At 38.5% G+C, this 15,833-nt stretch overlaps 1 protein-coding gene across 4 annotated transcripts in view; it reads right to left on the bottom strand.

The window, feature by feature from the left end:
* LOC139148021 (NACHT domain- and WD repeat-containing protein 1-like) overlaps positions 1 to 15,833 on the bottom strand; it is an 89,560-nt gene continuing 73,727 nt past the window's right edge. For all 4 annotated transcript variants that reach the window (XM_070719282.1, XM_070719283.1, XM_070719284.1 and 1 more), the window contains 7 exons: positions 12,556 to 12,945; positions 8,189 to 8,529; positions 7,556 to 7,762; positions 5,020 to 6,789; positions 3,804 to 3,988; positions 2,973 to 3,097; positions 1 to 2,419 (listed from right to left, as the gene is read on the bottom strand). In XM_070719282.1, the coding sequence (XP_070575383.1) occupies positions 2,211 to 2,419; positions 2,973 to 3,097; positions 3,804 to 3,988; positions 5,020 to 6,789; positions 7,556 to 7,762; positions 8,189 to 8,529; positions 12,556 to 12,945 (3,227 nt within the window). In that variant the 3' untranslated portion in view covers positions 1 to 2,210. The remainder of the gene's footprint in view (positions 2,420 to 2,972; positions 3,098 to 3,803; positions 3,989 to 5,019; positions 6,790 to 7,555; positions 7,763 to 8,188; positions 8,530 to 12,555; positions 12,946 to 15,833) is intronic.

Raw genomic sequence — 15,833 nt, 5'->3', positions numbered from 1 at the left:
TTTCAGGTATTTACAATGGCTTGATTTTATTCATTTATTCTTCAATAGAGGGCGCTATTCACTATTTGGACACAAGAAAAAAGCACAACTACTGGCCATCATTGAAACTATTATTGATGTTTTTCTATCTTTCTGTCCTTTTTTTACAAAAAACATTTGTACGATGTTTAAAATGTGAATTTTTTGGTTTTGTTTTACATTAGTATGCTTCATTTGTCATCATCACAATAAATACGACGGTAAAAACATTTATGGGGAAACATTTCGCGTTCTCCTCGCTTTCTACAAACTCGTGTTCGAACAGAAAAAAATATGATTCTGGGCAGCACGAAGTCACCAGCTGCAATAGTGTCAATGAAAAAAGAACGGATGTAAATAAAAAGAAGTTCACAAAGGTGACAAACTGATTTTTCTCCAAGAGGAGAATTGACTCCTGTTTTTAACCCTTTGAGTGCTGTAATTTTTCCCACCAAAATTTTAGTGCAACATTTTAACAATTTCTATGAATTTTTCTATAATATTTTGATTATTTTGGACCAAACGGACATCAAATTTCATTGGCTACAGGTTGTCATCAAAATTTTGGCAAAAATCTGAAAAAATTTGACTGGGGTACATTTTATAAACGTGACAAAAGTTGACTTTGGCGCTCAAAGGGTCTTAAAGTGCAGTATGAGAGATCTTTTGTATCATTATAGTTCAGATGGATGGTATATACAACAGGTAAGGACTGCAGCATCTCGTATTGTTCAAGTGTACTTACAAGCACTTGAAGAATCTGTTGAAAGCCGTAAGGTCTACTAGTTTTCTGTCACGCACACTGATTTGGAAGCAACACACAATGGAATGTTTTCTGTAATCCACAGGATGATACTTCCCGACACAAATTAAGCTTGAAAGTAACAAAGTGTGTCTAAAACTTGCAGCAGAGAAAACTGGTATGACACAAGATCCATACCATTTACGTATAGGGCACAAGAAAAGGATCATTTTTAAAAAATCATTACATTTCTTATTTTTAAGAAAGCTTCTTCATTGTGTTTTTAACTTTTTTACTTTTTCTACCGAAAGCAAAGGGATATCGTCCCAACATTGACCAGGCTGAGGATGCTGGATGTAGAAAATGGACCTTTTATAATCACAAACTCACCATGGTTGTCACACATGAAAAGTGCTCAGCCAATAGGAACAACCACACCCCTTATCATTTGTGTATCACATGATCATACTTGGCCAATAAGAATATCGTTTAATTGGTATTGGAAAAACGCTACACACATATAAAAATCAGTCTAGTCCTTAAGAGCTATGAGACAATTTTTTTCCATTTTCACTAATATTCATATTTTTTCAAATTTTATGCCTTGTTTTCTTCTCCGTAATTTTTCAAAATTTCTCAAGAAATGTAATCGGATCATCACTGAAAATTTACACGACAAATACGATCTTCAAGTAAGACCCTGTTAAAATGAACTTCACAGAATTGTGGAAAATGTCCTATAAAATGGAACAGCAAATATTTCAATATTCTTTATGCTCTATGGCTTTTTTCTTAAATGTCAAGTTTATTTTTTTTGGCTATCGGATGTAAAAAGGGGAAATAGTACATAGAGATAACAAAATGTATCTTGTCGTAAAACAATGCAAAGTTACAGCCTTGGTGTAAAAAGCTCTGGAAAATACCGCTATTTATTTACAAGAAAATGTAATTCCTATGAATCAAATCAAAGGAATAATGAAAGACCCTGTATGCATTTACAAAAAAAAAAATAAAAACAAGTTTAAAATTAAGCAAATAATAAAACAGCTCCACAGAGGAAGGTAAGAATATTCAGATTACAGATTGACTTTGTCATGGACAACAATATTCATGGACGAATATACAACAACGTTAACGAGAAGGCATTTGGATAAAATGCAGCGACATTTAGTACACGTACATAAATAAGTAATGTTTTGTTTGTTTTGGTTTCTTTTGTTATATATAGATATAATATATATATTTCAGTAACACTTTTTTTCAATATTTAAAAAAAAAACATATCAGGTTTTCACTACCAGGTACATCAGCATAGTTGGCAGACTGAAAAGATGGTGCCCAAATATGTAGTGATAATTATAAGGTTGTAGACTGTTCCAATATTTTGATGCTGTTTGGCTCTGTTCTCATCATTTTGGTGTATTTCACGATGTGTAATTTTGTTCGTCGTCTATTTCTTCATGTCGAAGACCTCTCCATATCGGGAGGGGTCGCCGTAGATGGAGTCGTTTACGGAGATTGGTCCTGAGTCGGAAGTGCGTAGTCGCAGCGTGACGATGTTCTTGTGGCCCTCCAGTCCGATGACAACAATTGTACCATCGGCGTTGATCTGGCAGCAGGTTATTGGAACATCAGGTGTGAAAGAAGCTAGGCAGACACCTGCAGGAAGAACCAATAGTATTCACACATGGAACAGATTTCTTGTACTTTTGATATTTCAGACTTTTCCCATGTCACCTAACTACTGAAGTCTGGCTTTGCCAAGTTACTGCTGATACCCTAAATCATGCCTTGACATCCGTCGTTTGAGGGCGTTCTTATAATCCAAGGGATACAAAGAGCTCCCTAAACTGACAGATTTTCCACCCTATCTAAATGACAAATGATTTATTTTCATTTGTTTTCTAATGATTTACGTCATCTTATCTTTATACACTTTCACTTACGGTACTTTGTTGTTTTATGTTAGATGTTCTTGAAACTTTCCCTAAACCATTGTTCTTAAAATTTGTCTTCATTAAAGAGTCATTAAAGTCTACGTCAATCAAAAGTAAACATTACTGTTGTGGCAATATTTTGTAGCAAAAGAGGAGAATAGGATCGCCTCCCCTCAAACTAAGCCCTGCATTGGAACATAGAGCCTTTCACACTATTAAAGTCACATATTGTAAGAACTCCACTGACTGCCAGGCTGATGTACGCTTTACATTACCTTGCTGAAGATCCCATAGTCTCACAGTTCTGTCCTTCTGTGTTGTGTCAAAGGTCAAACACCGGTGGCCCTCTTCACTCATATAAATCCTATCTACAGGATGAGTGTGTCCACGCAGAGTGTGTCTAGAGTGAAAGACAACAAGGCATATCAGTGTATCTTCTATGATGACGCCTACTTCTACAGGGCAATATGGATGATTTTGTAACATGGGACAAAACTGGACTGGCAGTGAACAATCAGTGTTTTGCTGATGTTGAATGTTACTAATCAGATAAACTGGCAGGGACAGAATTACATGAACAGTTATTATCACCCTATGATCATCGTATGGAAGTCCGAATGTATTCTTCAAGGTATTCCCAGCTGAGAGAATTGCCATGAATTTATCTCTGTGACAACACTTTTACAACTTGAAGTCTTCTCATATGCCAGCATGTAAAACAATGGCACAAATTTTTAGCGCCACTGTGTGCACAAGATGTCACATTGACACAAGAAATGAGTAATTATTCTGAATCACAAAATTTTGCAGCAAAAATGGTTGCTCTTGCTTGTGTACCTTTGCGACAGAAGAATACTGAAACAGGGAAAAAAGAACGCTCCTCTGTGCCAGGGAGGTTGGTAGAAAGAAGAGACAGCAAACGTGACGTGTTGGACAGACAGACAGACATACAGACACAAGGAGGACAGAGGACATAGAGGGAGAAAAACAACTAGGGAGACATGTCATCAGGGAATTGCAACGTCAAAGGAAAAACAGGACACCAGGAAGAAAGTCAATGACTGAATAGCTAACTCTTCACCATATTGTAGATATGCTTTACTTACTTGAGAGCACCGGATGTAAGATTCCAGACCAATATGGTATTGTCCTCGCATCCATTGACAACACACTCGCCCTCTGAAGACACAGCTACACAGCACGTACTGGACACCGGCTTCCACTTCTTAAAAAGCTGGCCGCTTTGGAGGTCGTACACTATCACAAAGTTAGGCGCCGGGTCGTTCAACTCCTGGTGCAGATAGAGAAGCAAGGAGAAAATTTTGTACAGTTGTAACAATTGGTAGTGTACATTTTGTTCCCCTTTTCAAAACATTGGTACAACACTGGTGAGTAAAACACTTGTCTCTGCAAAAACTCTTTTGTATTCAATGGTATCTTGGTCACCATATTATATTTGCTGGCATTGTCGCAGCAGAATGTTTTGAAAATAAAATCATTTTTCAAAAGAAAAATTCCCTCTTCATTAACTAACAGCCACATGATGGAGGAGATATCAGACATAAGTCCCACGTTAGTGACAGGGACTACACTTTAAACTTCAGATGAGCTTCTAGAATTCCCAGTACATATGCTAGAATATTGCTATCATATGCTGCTGACTCAAAGCTTTATTAACTTTTGACCTTCTTTCTGGCATTTTTTTTTGCCTGTAAAATATATTTTCTTTTTCCACTCCCAAAACAATATGATGAATTTGAGACTATGCAAGGGTTCACAATTGCACTGTGTTGACTAGTCTAATACTTGGTATTTCAACGTACTTTCAGGATAACAGTATAAGCATGTACTTGTTAAATACAGAAAAAATCATCACAAACATTATGAAAAAACTTTCAAATGTTACAGCTATTGTGCCTTTCAGTACAATCTTCATATTAAAGAAATCAAAATCAAGAGTGCTGACGCCAGAGATATGATCATATAATGACAATTTATACATAGTTTTATCTCCTGACAGCATGAGTAACAGCACTATGGAAGATGATGTTGCTGTTAACCCTTTGAGTGCTTTAATTTTCCCCGCCCAAATTTTAGTGCAACATTTTACCAATTTTTAAGAATTTTTCTGTAATTGTTTTTATCATTTTGGACCAAAGAGACAATACTTTTCATTAGCTACAATTTCTTATCAAAATTTTGGGGAAAATCTGAAAAGAAAATGTCTTGATCTGAAAAAATTGTCAGCGTTACATTTTACAAAGGTGACAAAAGATGACTTTGGCACTCAAAGGGTTAATGACTATATTTCATTCAACATACCTTGATGACAGAAACTACATAGTTCCCATCTTTGCTGATCGCAGACATGTTGGTCAGGAACTCATGTTGTGTAATGCGGAAGTCGTTGATCAGTTTCCTGGCATTCAAGTCCCACACTAGTAGAGGGCTGGGTTTTTGCGTGGCGTCCCCACAGACGCATCTCTCGCCGTTCTCGCTGACAAGGAGACTGTTCAGAAATCGGTCTTCCCCGACCTTGAACGTCGACTCCACCTCGCCGCTGCTGACATTGATGATGTTGACGTACATGCGGTTTCTGGCGAGGGCCACCACGTGCTCATTGTCCTGAATGCCGTAGTACGGCATCTGCAGGTTCATGATACCCTTGAGCGTCGTTTCAAACGTTCCGGTGTCCAGATTGTAGATTTTAAGCTCACGGTAGCACAACACGACGGCTCTGTAATCGTCTATCATTCTTATGTCCATTGGTTGATCAATTCCTTTCAACGTCCTTACTTCTTTCTGAGTTTCAAAATTCCACACTTTGACCTCACCTTCTATGGTGGACACTGACACCATATGGCAATTGTCCCCTTTGATTCTGTACAATCCATTCAAAAAGGCTTTGGGGTTTCTTTTCCCGGGGGGTATCACCTCCTCTTCCTCATCCCCATCCTCGTAGACTTGATTGACCTTTTCCAGCAAACAGTCCCCCGCTGGAAGAAAGTTCGGCCTGGGTGGATTTTCGATCAGCTTGCTAATCTGCGTCAGTTTGGGGTATTTGTTGGCATCAGCCTCCTGGAGAGCATTCTTGAGCCTGGCGTGAAACTGCAAGAACAGCTGATTTCCGTCGCAGTAAAGAGCGTAAGAGGACAGCTGCAGCACTTGCTGCAGCATGTCTAAATCGGCATTTTGCGGGTCAGCGGTCCTAGCCAGAGCTACGTCATTGAGAAGCTCCCCGATGTCGGAACCTTCCAGTTTGTGGCACAGCCACGAAACATTCCACACATGGTCAGCGAGGAAGGTCTGCTGCTCTCCGCTGTGAAAGACGTGGTAAGGAAGTTCATTTAGTTTCCTAGAGTTATAAATGCTATTGAATTTCACTGGCTGCAGCTGAACATGCCGGTCCATAAGTACCTCAATTCCCTCCTCATTGGACATGCACGGTTTCTTCTTGTCGCCTGCCCAGTGACCGTGGAAGTAGCTTGCTAGGAATTTGTGAACTTTGGCTCTGGAATTCTTGGAGGAAAGATATTTCTCTGAGACTGCGTCTCTGAAAGCCCTATGTGACCAAGTTCTTAGAGAACGTCCGTGGACGATGTGCTCTATGAAGAAAGGAGCCAGCTCCATTTTAATTTGAGTCCAGACTGTAGCAGGGGCCCTCCGTATCGACGGTCTCCTGTGCACAAAATACTCGTCCAAAAGCGCATCATCACATGATAACAAATCAAGCATTTCGGCATCAGAGAGGCCGTGTTTGGCTAGCGTGAGATACGACAGCACATTCTTGACCGTCTTGGCTCCGAACTTCTTTTCCAGGTTGACCAACAATGAAGCTATCTGCTCCTTAATGTTCTTGTCCAGGACAGTTTCATTGCTGATATTGTAGCTACGCCACCGGAGGGCGGTGTGAGTGGCTAATTGCACAAACAACGGTAGCGGACACTGGTTAGTTGCTTCCTGTAACGCCTTCTGTTGTCCCGTGGACAGGGACCTTCCATGTGATTTCAGCATGTCCTCACACATGGCGTGAATTTCTTTGGTACTCAGCTTAGGCACCTCTAAGAAGGCTGCAGGATCCTTAAGAACAGACTGAAAGATAAAACGTTTTCTCAACATTTTGCAATTGACATCATTAGAGTACATACGTGCACACCAACTGCTGTTTTTGCTTCAGAGATAAAAGTGATAATGAAATGGTATTAATACAGTTTATGTGTTATATTTTTCAGTGACACAGTTCACTTAACTTTTCATCATTTTTCATGAACAGTATCAATGACATTGACTGAAATACATATCACTGGGAACCAATGTGCACATTATGCCCTTAAACAAGATAGATGGAGAGATTTCAACGTACAACCATAAACTATAAAGAAACCCTACTGGGAAAAGTACACATCGTTTTTGTTCTGTCATCCTGTACAACTGGAGTCACTATTTTGGAACAATTTATACAAAAGCGATTGCACTGGAGTGATGAAGTTGAGATCAACTTAACTGTTTTCACTGTGGTAAGCATGACAATGTTCTTTCCAAGATTGACCTGTTAAAATCACCTTCAGTTTTGTTTTGTAATGAATTTTTAACAGCACTGATGATACCAAATACAATCTGATGGAAGCAAAATTGTGTAGAGTACGTGGGTTTTTAGAGTATGACAGCTCACATAGACCTGACCTTGCTACTTTGTAATTTTTCATAGCTTTGGCTGAAAATAATTAAGCTACAATAAACATATAATTAAAATAAATACGGACTATGTCACTTAATTTGCAGAAATAAACCATGGGCCAATCCGTTGCACCTTTCACAATTTATTTTCTTCAGTGCCTTTCTCCGTAATTTTCCTTACCTTTAAAGAAGAAAATCCTGGGAAAGTATCACTAGAAGTTGAAAGAATCATTTTAACATGAGCGGGTAAGGATTTTGGAATCCATTCTAATTCTGTGTGGTCTGTGAGCTTCAATTCATCAATACCATCAATCATGACCACTAGAGGGCGCTTCTGCTGTGCCTTTTTCAAGAGATTGAGTAACTGTTTCTTCATTCTTTCGATACCCTGCAACGGAAGAGACACAATTCCAGTCTGGGTCATCTGATGGGCTATTTTAGTTTGTTAAGAAAAGTGTCCATTAAATTATACATAACATGAGAACGAAAAGCCAGAAAGAGAATATGCACTTATTTGCTGTATGTTTGTGGCTTGACAGCACATGTGTAGGAAAAATCCGTCATTTCACTTGATTTGACTTTAATGATGAAACACATGGTGCAGATGAAAGTAACGCATGTGTATTGTACAGTTCAAACTCTATAGATTACGGCAATAGGTGTATGATAATGGATCCTTCAACCTGGGAAATGGAGAACACAGGGACGCCAAACTGAGAATGAAAGGTTAACATGGAAATCTAAAACACACATAATCTGCATACATTTCTCATTCACACGTTGAACATTCAAGACTGGGGAATATTAGAAATACCTTTGAGCCGACTGAAATGTGGTCTCCATAGAGATAGGCTATTTGTTCACAAATACTCCTAAGTAGCTGACCCAGAGCGTAAGTTTCAGAGGTAGCTCCTACGAAACGCACAACACACACAGAGCCAGCCAGCGTTTGACAGCATCTGGCTGCCGCTTTGGCCATCAGGGCTGTCTTGCCACATCCCATTGGGCCATGGATGATGAGGGGATGCTGAGAATTGCTGCCAAGGTAGGCGTCTATCTTTCCGAGTAGTTCCTGCCTGCCTTGGAATGTCTGACAGAGCTCTTGGCAGTATCTGGTGTGTTGCTGTAATTCGTTGTACAGTCTCTCGTGTATTCCTACGAACATTACAAAAAAAATTAGATGTTAAAAATGCTAAATTCAACAGATATATAACTTTGTGTAGATGTTGTCAGGTATTTTGTTTACTCTGCAAATTACTAATTTCTTTTTTCACTCCCAGAGTGATGTTGAAATATGCTTGTGTTCAGTTTGTCAACACAGACAGTATGTAACCAATGTCCAATGTTATTCATGACAACTGAATTTTAGTCCCTAGTAGAAATCATTTGTCAATCATAACATGGCATAGTGTATACGATCATGTTCACGAGGTTAACACTCTGCATTTTGGCATACTTCTGTAAGACGAGAAGGAAATTAGAATTGTTCAACAGATTCAACAGAACAAAATAATAAAAGTATTGTGTATACACAAAAAACAGAAACATATGGACAGCGGCAGCAATAAGATTTTATATCTTCCGGTTTCTGTAACAAGATGATCGACACAGAGTTTTTATGAACTTAACCCTTCGGGGAGGGGATGAACAGGTTATGGGTGATATTACAAAGCTCAATCATTTGTAGGTATAGGATCTATACACTCAATACAGAATGTTGGTCTATTTCATTGGCAGGAATACTAAGTCAAGGTCAAATGTTGATAGTAATAATTTATCTGACGTACTGCTGATGACAGCCCAAAGAAGGTACCATATTTCAGTTCATAAATTTTCTTTAAAGAAAATGAAAGATTTTTTTTTTGAACTGCAGAGGAAAAATAAATACAGGTGCAAAGCTGTTCCGGAGCCAGTAGAATCCAGCATTAACATTTCTTAAATATCCATACAGAGCTATTTATTTGGCAATCACAGCCAAGCCTACAGTGGCCATTACATGTTCATAGATTTACAGACAGCATTGTATATCAACCCTGTGCTACACCACAAAGCCCATCACTGCAATCGCCTCTAGTAGATTAACCTGTATCACAATGTACAGACATCTCCAGGGTGCTTTAGGGCTGGTAGTCATTTCTATCCTGTGTGACCTTTCCACATACATCATCACCTGGTGATCAGGTGAGATGCAATGGCCATACACTGCACATCTTCCATACTGTTCACTTGGGGGAAACACTAATTTTCCATGTAATAAAAAAAAAACAGAAACAAGGTTTGTAAAGCCTGAGGTAGAGAATTTCTTCTCTCACGATCCAGTTCCCTTCAGAATTGTCTTCAGATACTGCAAAGGCATCGAGATTGATCTAAAGTGGTCCCTAGATCCCTAGCTGCTGTCAGTTGTAAATGTTGAAATAGATATTTATGGTTTTCATCATACATCGTGCAGATGTTCCTGAGCTTTCCCTCACTATGTGACACTGTTGCATTTCTTAATGCTCCGTGCATGATCTGTGTGTCTGTCTGTGTCTCTCTCTTTCTGTCTGTGTCTGTCTGTCTGTCTCTTTCTCTCTCTGTCTCTCTGTCTCTCTCTGTGAACCTGCTCTTTTCACTTGACATCATTTACAAAATATTTATTGGCCTACCCTTACTCAGTAACGTTTTTATACACACCAAGAGAAATTCATGGGAAAAACTGGTGTGGCTTGCTAAATCTGTGTATCCCTTGTCCTTGTACAATCACAAATTGTTAACACTTTGAGCAGTGTAATTTTCTCCCGCCAATATTTGAGTGCAAAATTTTACTAATTTTCATAAATTTTTCTGTAATTTTTGATAATTTTGGACCAAATGGACATCACATTTTATTGGCTAAAATTTTTTCTTAAAATTTTGGCAAAAACCTGAGAAAAATTGACTGGGGTTTATTTTATAAAGGGGCCAACAATAGACTTTTACGCTCAAAAGGTTAAACAATACTGTACATGAAAGCATAATAGGTCCAATAATCAGTATCATTGAACGTAAACAAGTAATTTACCAGGTCCTAGAAACAGATAGAAAGTGATAATATGGGGTCATCTTAAACCACTGCTCAGTGGTGTTATATACCATGTACTGAAATGGGACTAAGCCTACCTTGCTGGCATGCTACACCCGTCAAGATTGACCCACAGTGACAAATTCAATTCATTCGGCATAGTTACCAAATTATACAGCTGTGGTGTGTTAAAAACAGGAATGCTGTAACTCATCATTTGAGAAAAAGACTTGTCATATTTTGATGACTACTTTGCAGTTTGTTGGCATTAATTGACATGGAAATTATAACAACAACATAAGGAAGTAAAATAAATGCACTCCATGGTAACAACCAAACCAGATACTTATTAACATATGTTGGGGAAATCAGGAAAGATGGACCACTGACCACTTCTGACAGCTACAGCCCCAATCTCTGCAATACACTCTTGCCATGGCAACTGGTTACCGTGACAACATATGCCAAACACTGACACCTTCTCACAGGCCCACACTTTGTGAGAAGTGGAGTGTCCAAGAGGTGTTAAAAAAGTTTCTTGTAGAACTGACGCCTGACCATGAATTTGGCGCCTTGACTGGTTTCTAAAGAATAAATCACCATAATTTGAAGCTGACGGCATCACCTCAAAAGAAGGACATGATGACCTTTTCACTTAAGAATTAGAAAGTCGTGAAAACGTCATAAAATCATGTACATGGGGATGCAACAAAGCAAAACTATTGAATGAAGTGGATTTCCATATTTGGAAGTAGCCTTGCTTAGACATAATTCACACATCGACATGGCTAGAAAGTATCTTATGGAAACAAGGCATGTTGGAATCTTAGATATCAGAAGAGCATACAAAAGGTTTTGCAGGAGAGCTCAGCTATGTTCTTTAAGGAAACAGCAAATACATGTATTATGAAAGCTACATTCAAGTTGGTAATTAGCCTAGGTCTATATATAGCCATCTAAGACAGGACCGTTTCATGATGATGCAGATCCAAACACATCCAAATTTTACGGTTCCTCTTTGTTCCCCGTCTAACTGCTCCAGACATTCAGTGAAAGATGAAAGCTGAAGGAAACTGTGATTTTGATGTACATAGCAGCTAAACACTTAAAACTGGTCCTGGTTGGTGTCTACACTGAGAATTGGTCGACTGTCTTACACAAAGCAACAGTCTCCCTACCCCAAAGGGTGTTATGTGGTGGGCATAACACCCTTTCCCATTTAACAGATGCTAAGATTCTTTACTACATAATATCTGATGTTACATAGTGATCAATTCACAAAGGGTGTGACACCACTGTGTTCAAGCTGCCGCTCATTTTTCTCACATTTTCAGAAGAAAATAAAATGTTTGCAGAAATATTCTAACATGTATTCATATATTTCGTGAAGATATTTGGCCTCCAAAACTGCAACATATACCATTAACCATGATGAAAAACTGTTTGAACGAAATGTTGACTGTTTTCACTCCAAACCTTTCATTTTGCTGAACCTGGCCCAGAAACTTCATGGTTTCACACGCGATAGAACACTCCTAGGTCCTTTTACGAAAATGACATCATCAAAATTCTTCAACCAATCAATGAGCTTGTATTATGCGTAATGAAACACTTACAATTCTGGTGTGTGTCACACGCTTACCTGAGACGCAATGTGACACAGTTACCACCAAGCTTGTGCCAAAGGGCTTCTACCTTTTCATGGTGGGTGTGAAACACTTACCTTTCCATTTTGTCACAGGCTGACCCAATGACAAAGGATGTTACATAGTTACCCGCCAAGAGTATGCCACAGGGCTACCTAATCACAGTGGGTGTGAAACACTTACTCCTTAACAGCATGTAACGCAGGCTTTTAAAATAACAGAATTTGACAGGCATCACGCTCACATCATTTCACTATCATGAAAAAATTTTCATCTTACAATGGGGTCACACTTAAAAACTTTGCAGTGTCTTTACAACATACTTACCAGCACAGTGGAGGAAACAGTGTGAAAACACTCAACTTCATGATGGGTGGGATCGATTGCATACAATATTGCACACCTACCACTTCTTCAAAGTCATAAAATTGCTTACACTGCAGCCCATGAAAACACAGCCATCACTTGCTAACAGTGGGACAGAAACACACTTACTTATTACTGGAGACTCATCCTGCTGCGTCTGAACATCACAGATGGCCTTGTCAATCAACGGTTGCAGCATAGCCTCACTCTGACTGCACAGGTTCTCTATGTACTGAGCATGCTCAGAGATCCCCTCCGGGTCAACCCCGTTCTCGCTCCAGGAGACTTCGAACTTAAGGTTGCCCTCGCTGATCTTGCTGCCGAGCCTGTTCTTCAGTTGGTTGAGCCGCTCCTGCATGTTTTTATCAATCTCGTTCTCTCCGACGGTGTCGATGTAAAATCTAATGCTGGAGTCATTCGTGTGTGACTCAATGTCTCTGAAGACTCGTCTGATCCACACCGTTCCGTCGTTGGAACTCTCAGAGGCCAGGGGCCCGTTCTCAATTTCCATTTCCATCACTGGAAAATATCATAGCACAATTGGGTATTTATCAACACTGTATTCTAACGCTCATATTTCCATTTTTTTAATGTCTTTGTGAGATCATCCTGAACAACAACAATGAATAAAAGCTACGCTTCTCAAGAAAATACTGAAATATTAAAATGTCTCTCTCAAGCATTCAAGAGAAAACACGACTACCATGACACAAAGCATAAATTCAATGATTCATGACGATGAATAGGAAATTGGCTTTCAAATTTTCATGATTTTGTTTGAGTATTTTCATTCTGGTCTCTCTACCAGGTTTTGAATCCACTCTTCAGGTATACTGTAGGAATGTTTAGAGCTACTCAGAGGGTGATCAAAGCATCGCATGCCTGCTATGTACTGGCTTATAATGTTACAGTTTTCAATCATCATGGCACATCATGGATTCAAAGAGCCAAATAATTTGTCATGCTGAGGGATATGAATCTGTATTTGTACACACAAAGACAGAAAATATTATCCAAAGTAGCTATTTTTAAGAGTTGTTGAGCTACTCTGACATACTGTTTCATAACTACCTGTTGATCACAGCTTTCTTCACAAGGGAATTTTGTGGTGTTGGGCACCCCGTTTTTCCAGCAATGTACTCATATGTAAATATACATACAAAAGAATAAATTTTCACAACAAAGTGATATGCAAATTATCTATTGTTATGCTGTCACTGACAGTTGACAGAGAGAGAGAGAGAGAGAGAGAGAGAGAGAGAGAGAGAGAGAGAGATACACATAGACAGAGACTGATGGGAGAACTTGAAGAAAGGAGTATACGCAAAGCCTGATTCTCAGCCAGCACGGTGCATATTTACAAAACAGACAAGATGTTCTGACAATGATGGACGGGCTGACAGAAGGAGTCTGACAGGAAGGATCTTACAGGCAGAAGAGATTGCATGATTCTTGGCAATTGACCATTAACAAAGGAAGAGATGCATGCACAAATTGAAGACACACAGACTAACCAGCAGTACTTGAAATGAAAAATTACTGAACTGATTCTTGTGAAGTGACTGCATTGACTACATAACCTGGATGGTTATCTTACGTGCATACCTGCTTGCTCATTGTATCTATACCTTGAATGCACGCAGTCTCACTGCGAAGACAAGCCAAATATATGGATTTGCCCCCAGGCTATGATTTCCTTGACCGTCTATCTTGTCACACTGTTCAAGTCATTTCAACCAAGGCTATAGCTATTAACACCCCTAATTTCTTGACATCCATGACATATCTCATATATGTCTTTGTTATTTCAAATAGCCTACCCTCTAACATTTACCCTAGAAACACCCTACTGAGCTCTTTCACACTGTATTGTAATATACATGTTCCATAAACATAGGGCCAAAGTCCCTGAAGCTACTAAAGACATGGATACAAAATTAAGTATTTCCTGACTGTATGAAATTATCTCACTAAGGTCATCCTAGGGACCTGTAAACCAAATATTAAAGCTGTCTGACCAGCGGTTTTGAAAAAACAAGCGACTCAACAGTTGACAGAGCTCTGCTGTGTTATGTAGAGAATAACCTTTTGTGACTCATGTATTGATGAAGAAGGTGGATATCTTTGATAGCTCATTTCAGGATGGCCTGACCAAAAATGGAAAAAAAAAATTCCGTAAAAATACAGATTTGCATATTTCATCACAATTTTAACAAATCTAAGTTGGGTTATCCCTAGGGACCTGTATACCAAATAACATTGTAAGTTCTGTTGAATAAGTTGAGACTGTACGTACTCAGAGAAAGCACACTGAAGAGACAAATTTTTGAAACTTAACAAGTTCAAGGTCATCAAAAGCATTATATGAAATCATGTTACACTTTCATTGCACTGTTTACACAGATTGCATAATTGCTATAAATACCACATGAGGAATCTCACAGCCCAGCTTTACCATAAAAACCCTATCACTTTGACCACTCTTTTAATTGACCACTCTATTTTTTTCCTCAAAAAGTAATCTTATTTTATCCTTACCAAGTAAACCATAAATGGAAATTAGAACTTTCTGTATCTCTATTTATTTGACCACCCTATCATGACAAACTATTATGCGAAATTTCTTTTAGATAACATAAATGGTGGTTCAGAATATATCAAAGTTGGGATTCAGGAAAGTTGCCTTTACATGTTTTAATCCTCAATTCACTATGAACTGTCAAAAAAAGTTGAACTTTCTGATAATTCCACACTAAAATTATTTTGGCTTTGATGATTTCCTGATTAATTCAATTATTTAAAATCATATTAATTATTTTTTTCTGGGTGAATTGATAGGGTTTATACAGTACAAGAATTACATACAATGTAAGTCAAACTTTGACCAAAAATGACAAAAAATTCCTTAAAAATACACATTTGCATATTTCATCACAATTTGAACAAATCTACGTTGGGTTGTCCCTAGGGACCTGTATACCAAATAACAAAGCTGTCTGACCAGCGGTTATGAAGAAGAAGATTTTTTACCAAAAACGCCTTTTTTGGCATTAATTTGCCCATTTTCAACGATATCAAAAAATTAAAAAAAACAGTTTCTCAAAATCATATTTTTCATCTACACAACAAATATCAAATCAGTAAGTACTGCGGTTCTCAAGATATTTGAGTGGACGGACGCCTCACAAACGGACATACATACATACATACATACATACATACATACATACATACATACATACATACATACAGACTGACGCCGGACGCCGGACGGATACCCATCCCAATAGCTTCTATAGACTATAGTCTATAGTAGCTAAAAACTGGAAATTCAGTTGTATTTTTTATCGTCCTATATACCATATTGATAAGAATGAAAATAAACTGACGTATTAAATTCAAAAAGA

The sequence above is a fragment of the Ptychodera flava genome, chromosome 13 (assembly GCF_041260155.1).
Source record: "Ptychodera flava strain L36383 chromosome 13, AS_Pfla_20210202, whole genome shotgun sequence".
Classification (NCBI taxonomy): Eukaryota; Metazoa; Hemichordata; class Enteropneusta; family Ptychoderidae; genus Ptychodera; species Ptychodera flava.
Note: the sequence above shows the minus strand (reverse complement) of the source record. Positions and strands in the feature narration are given on the sequence as shown.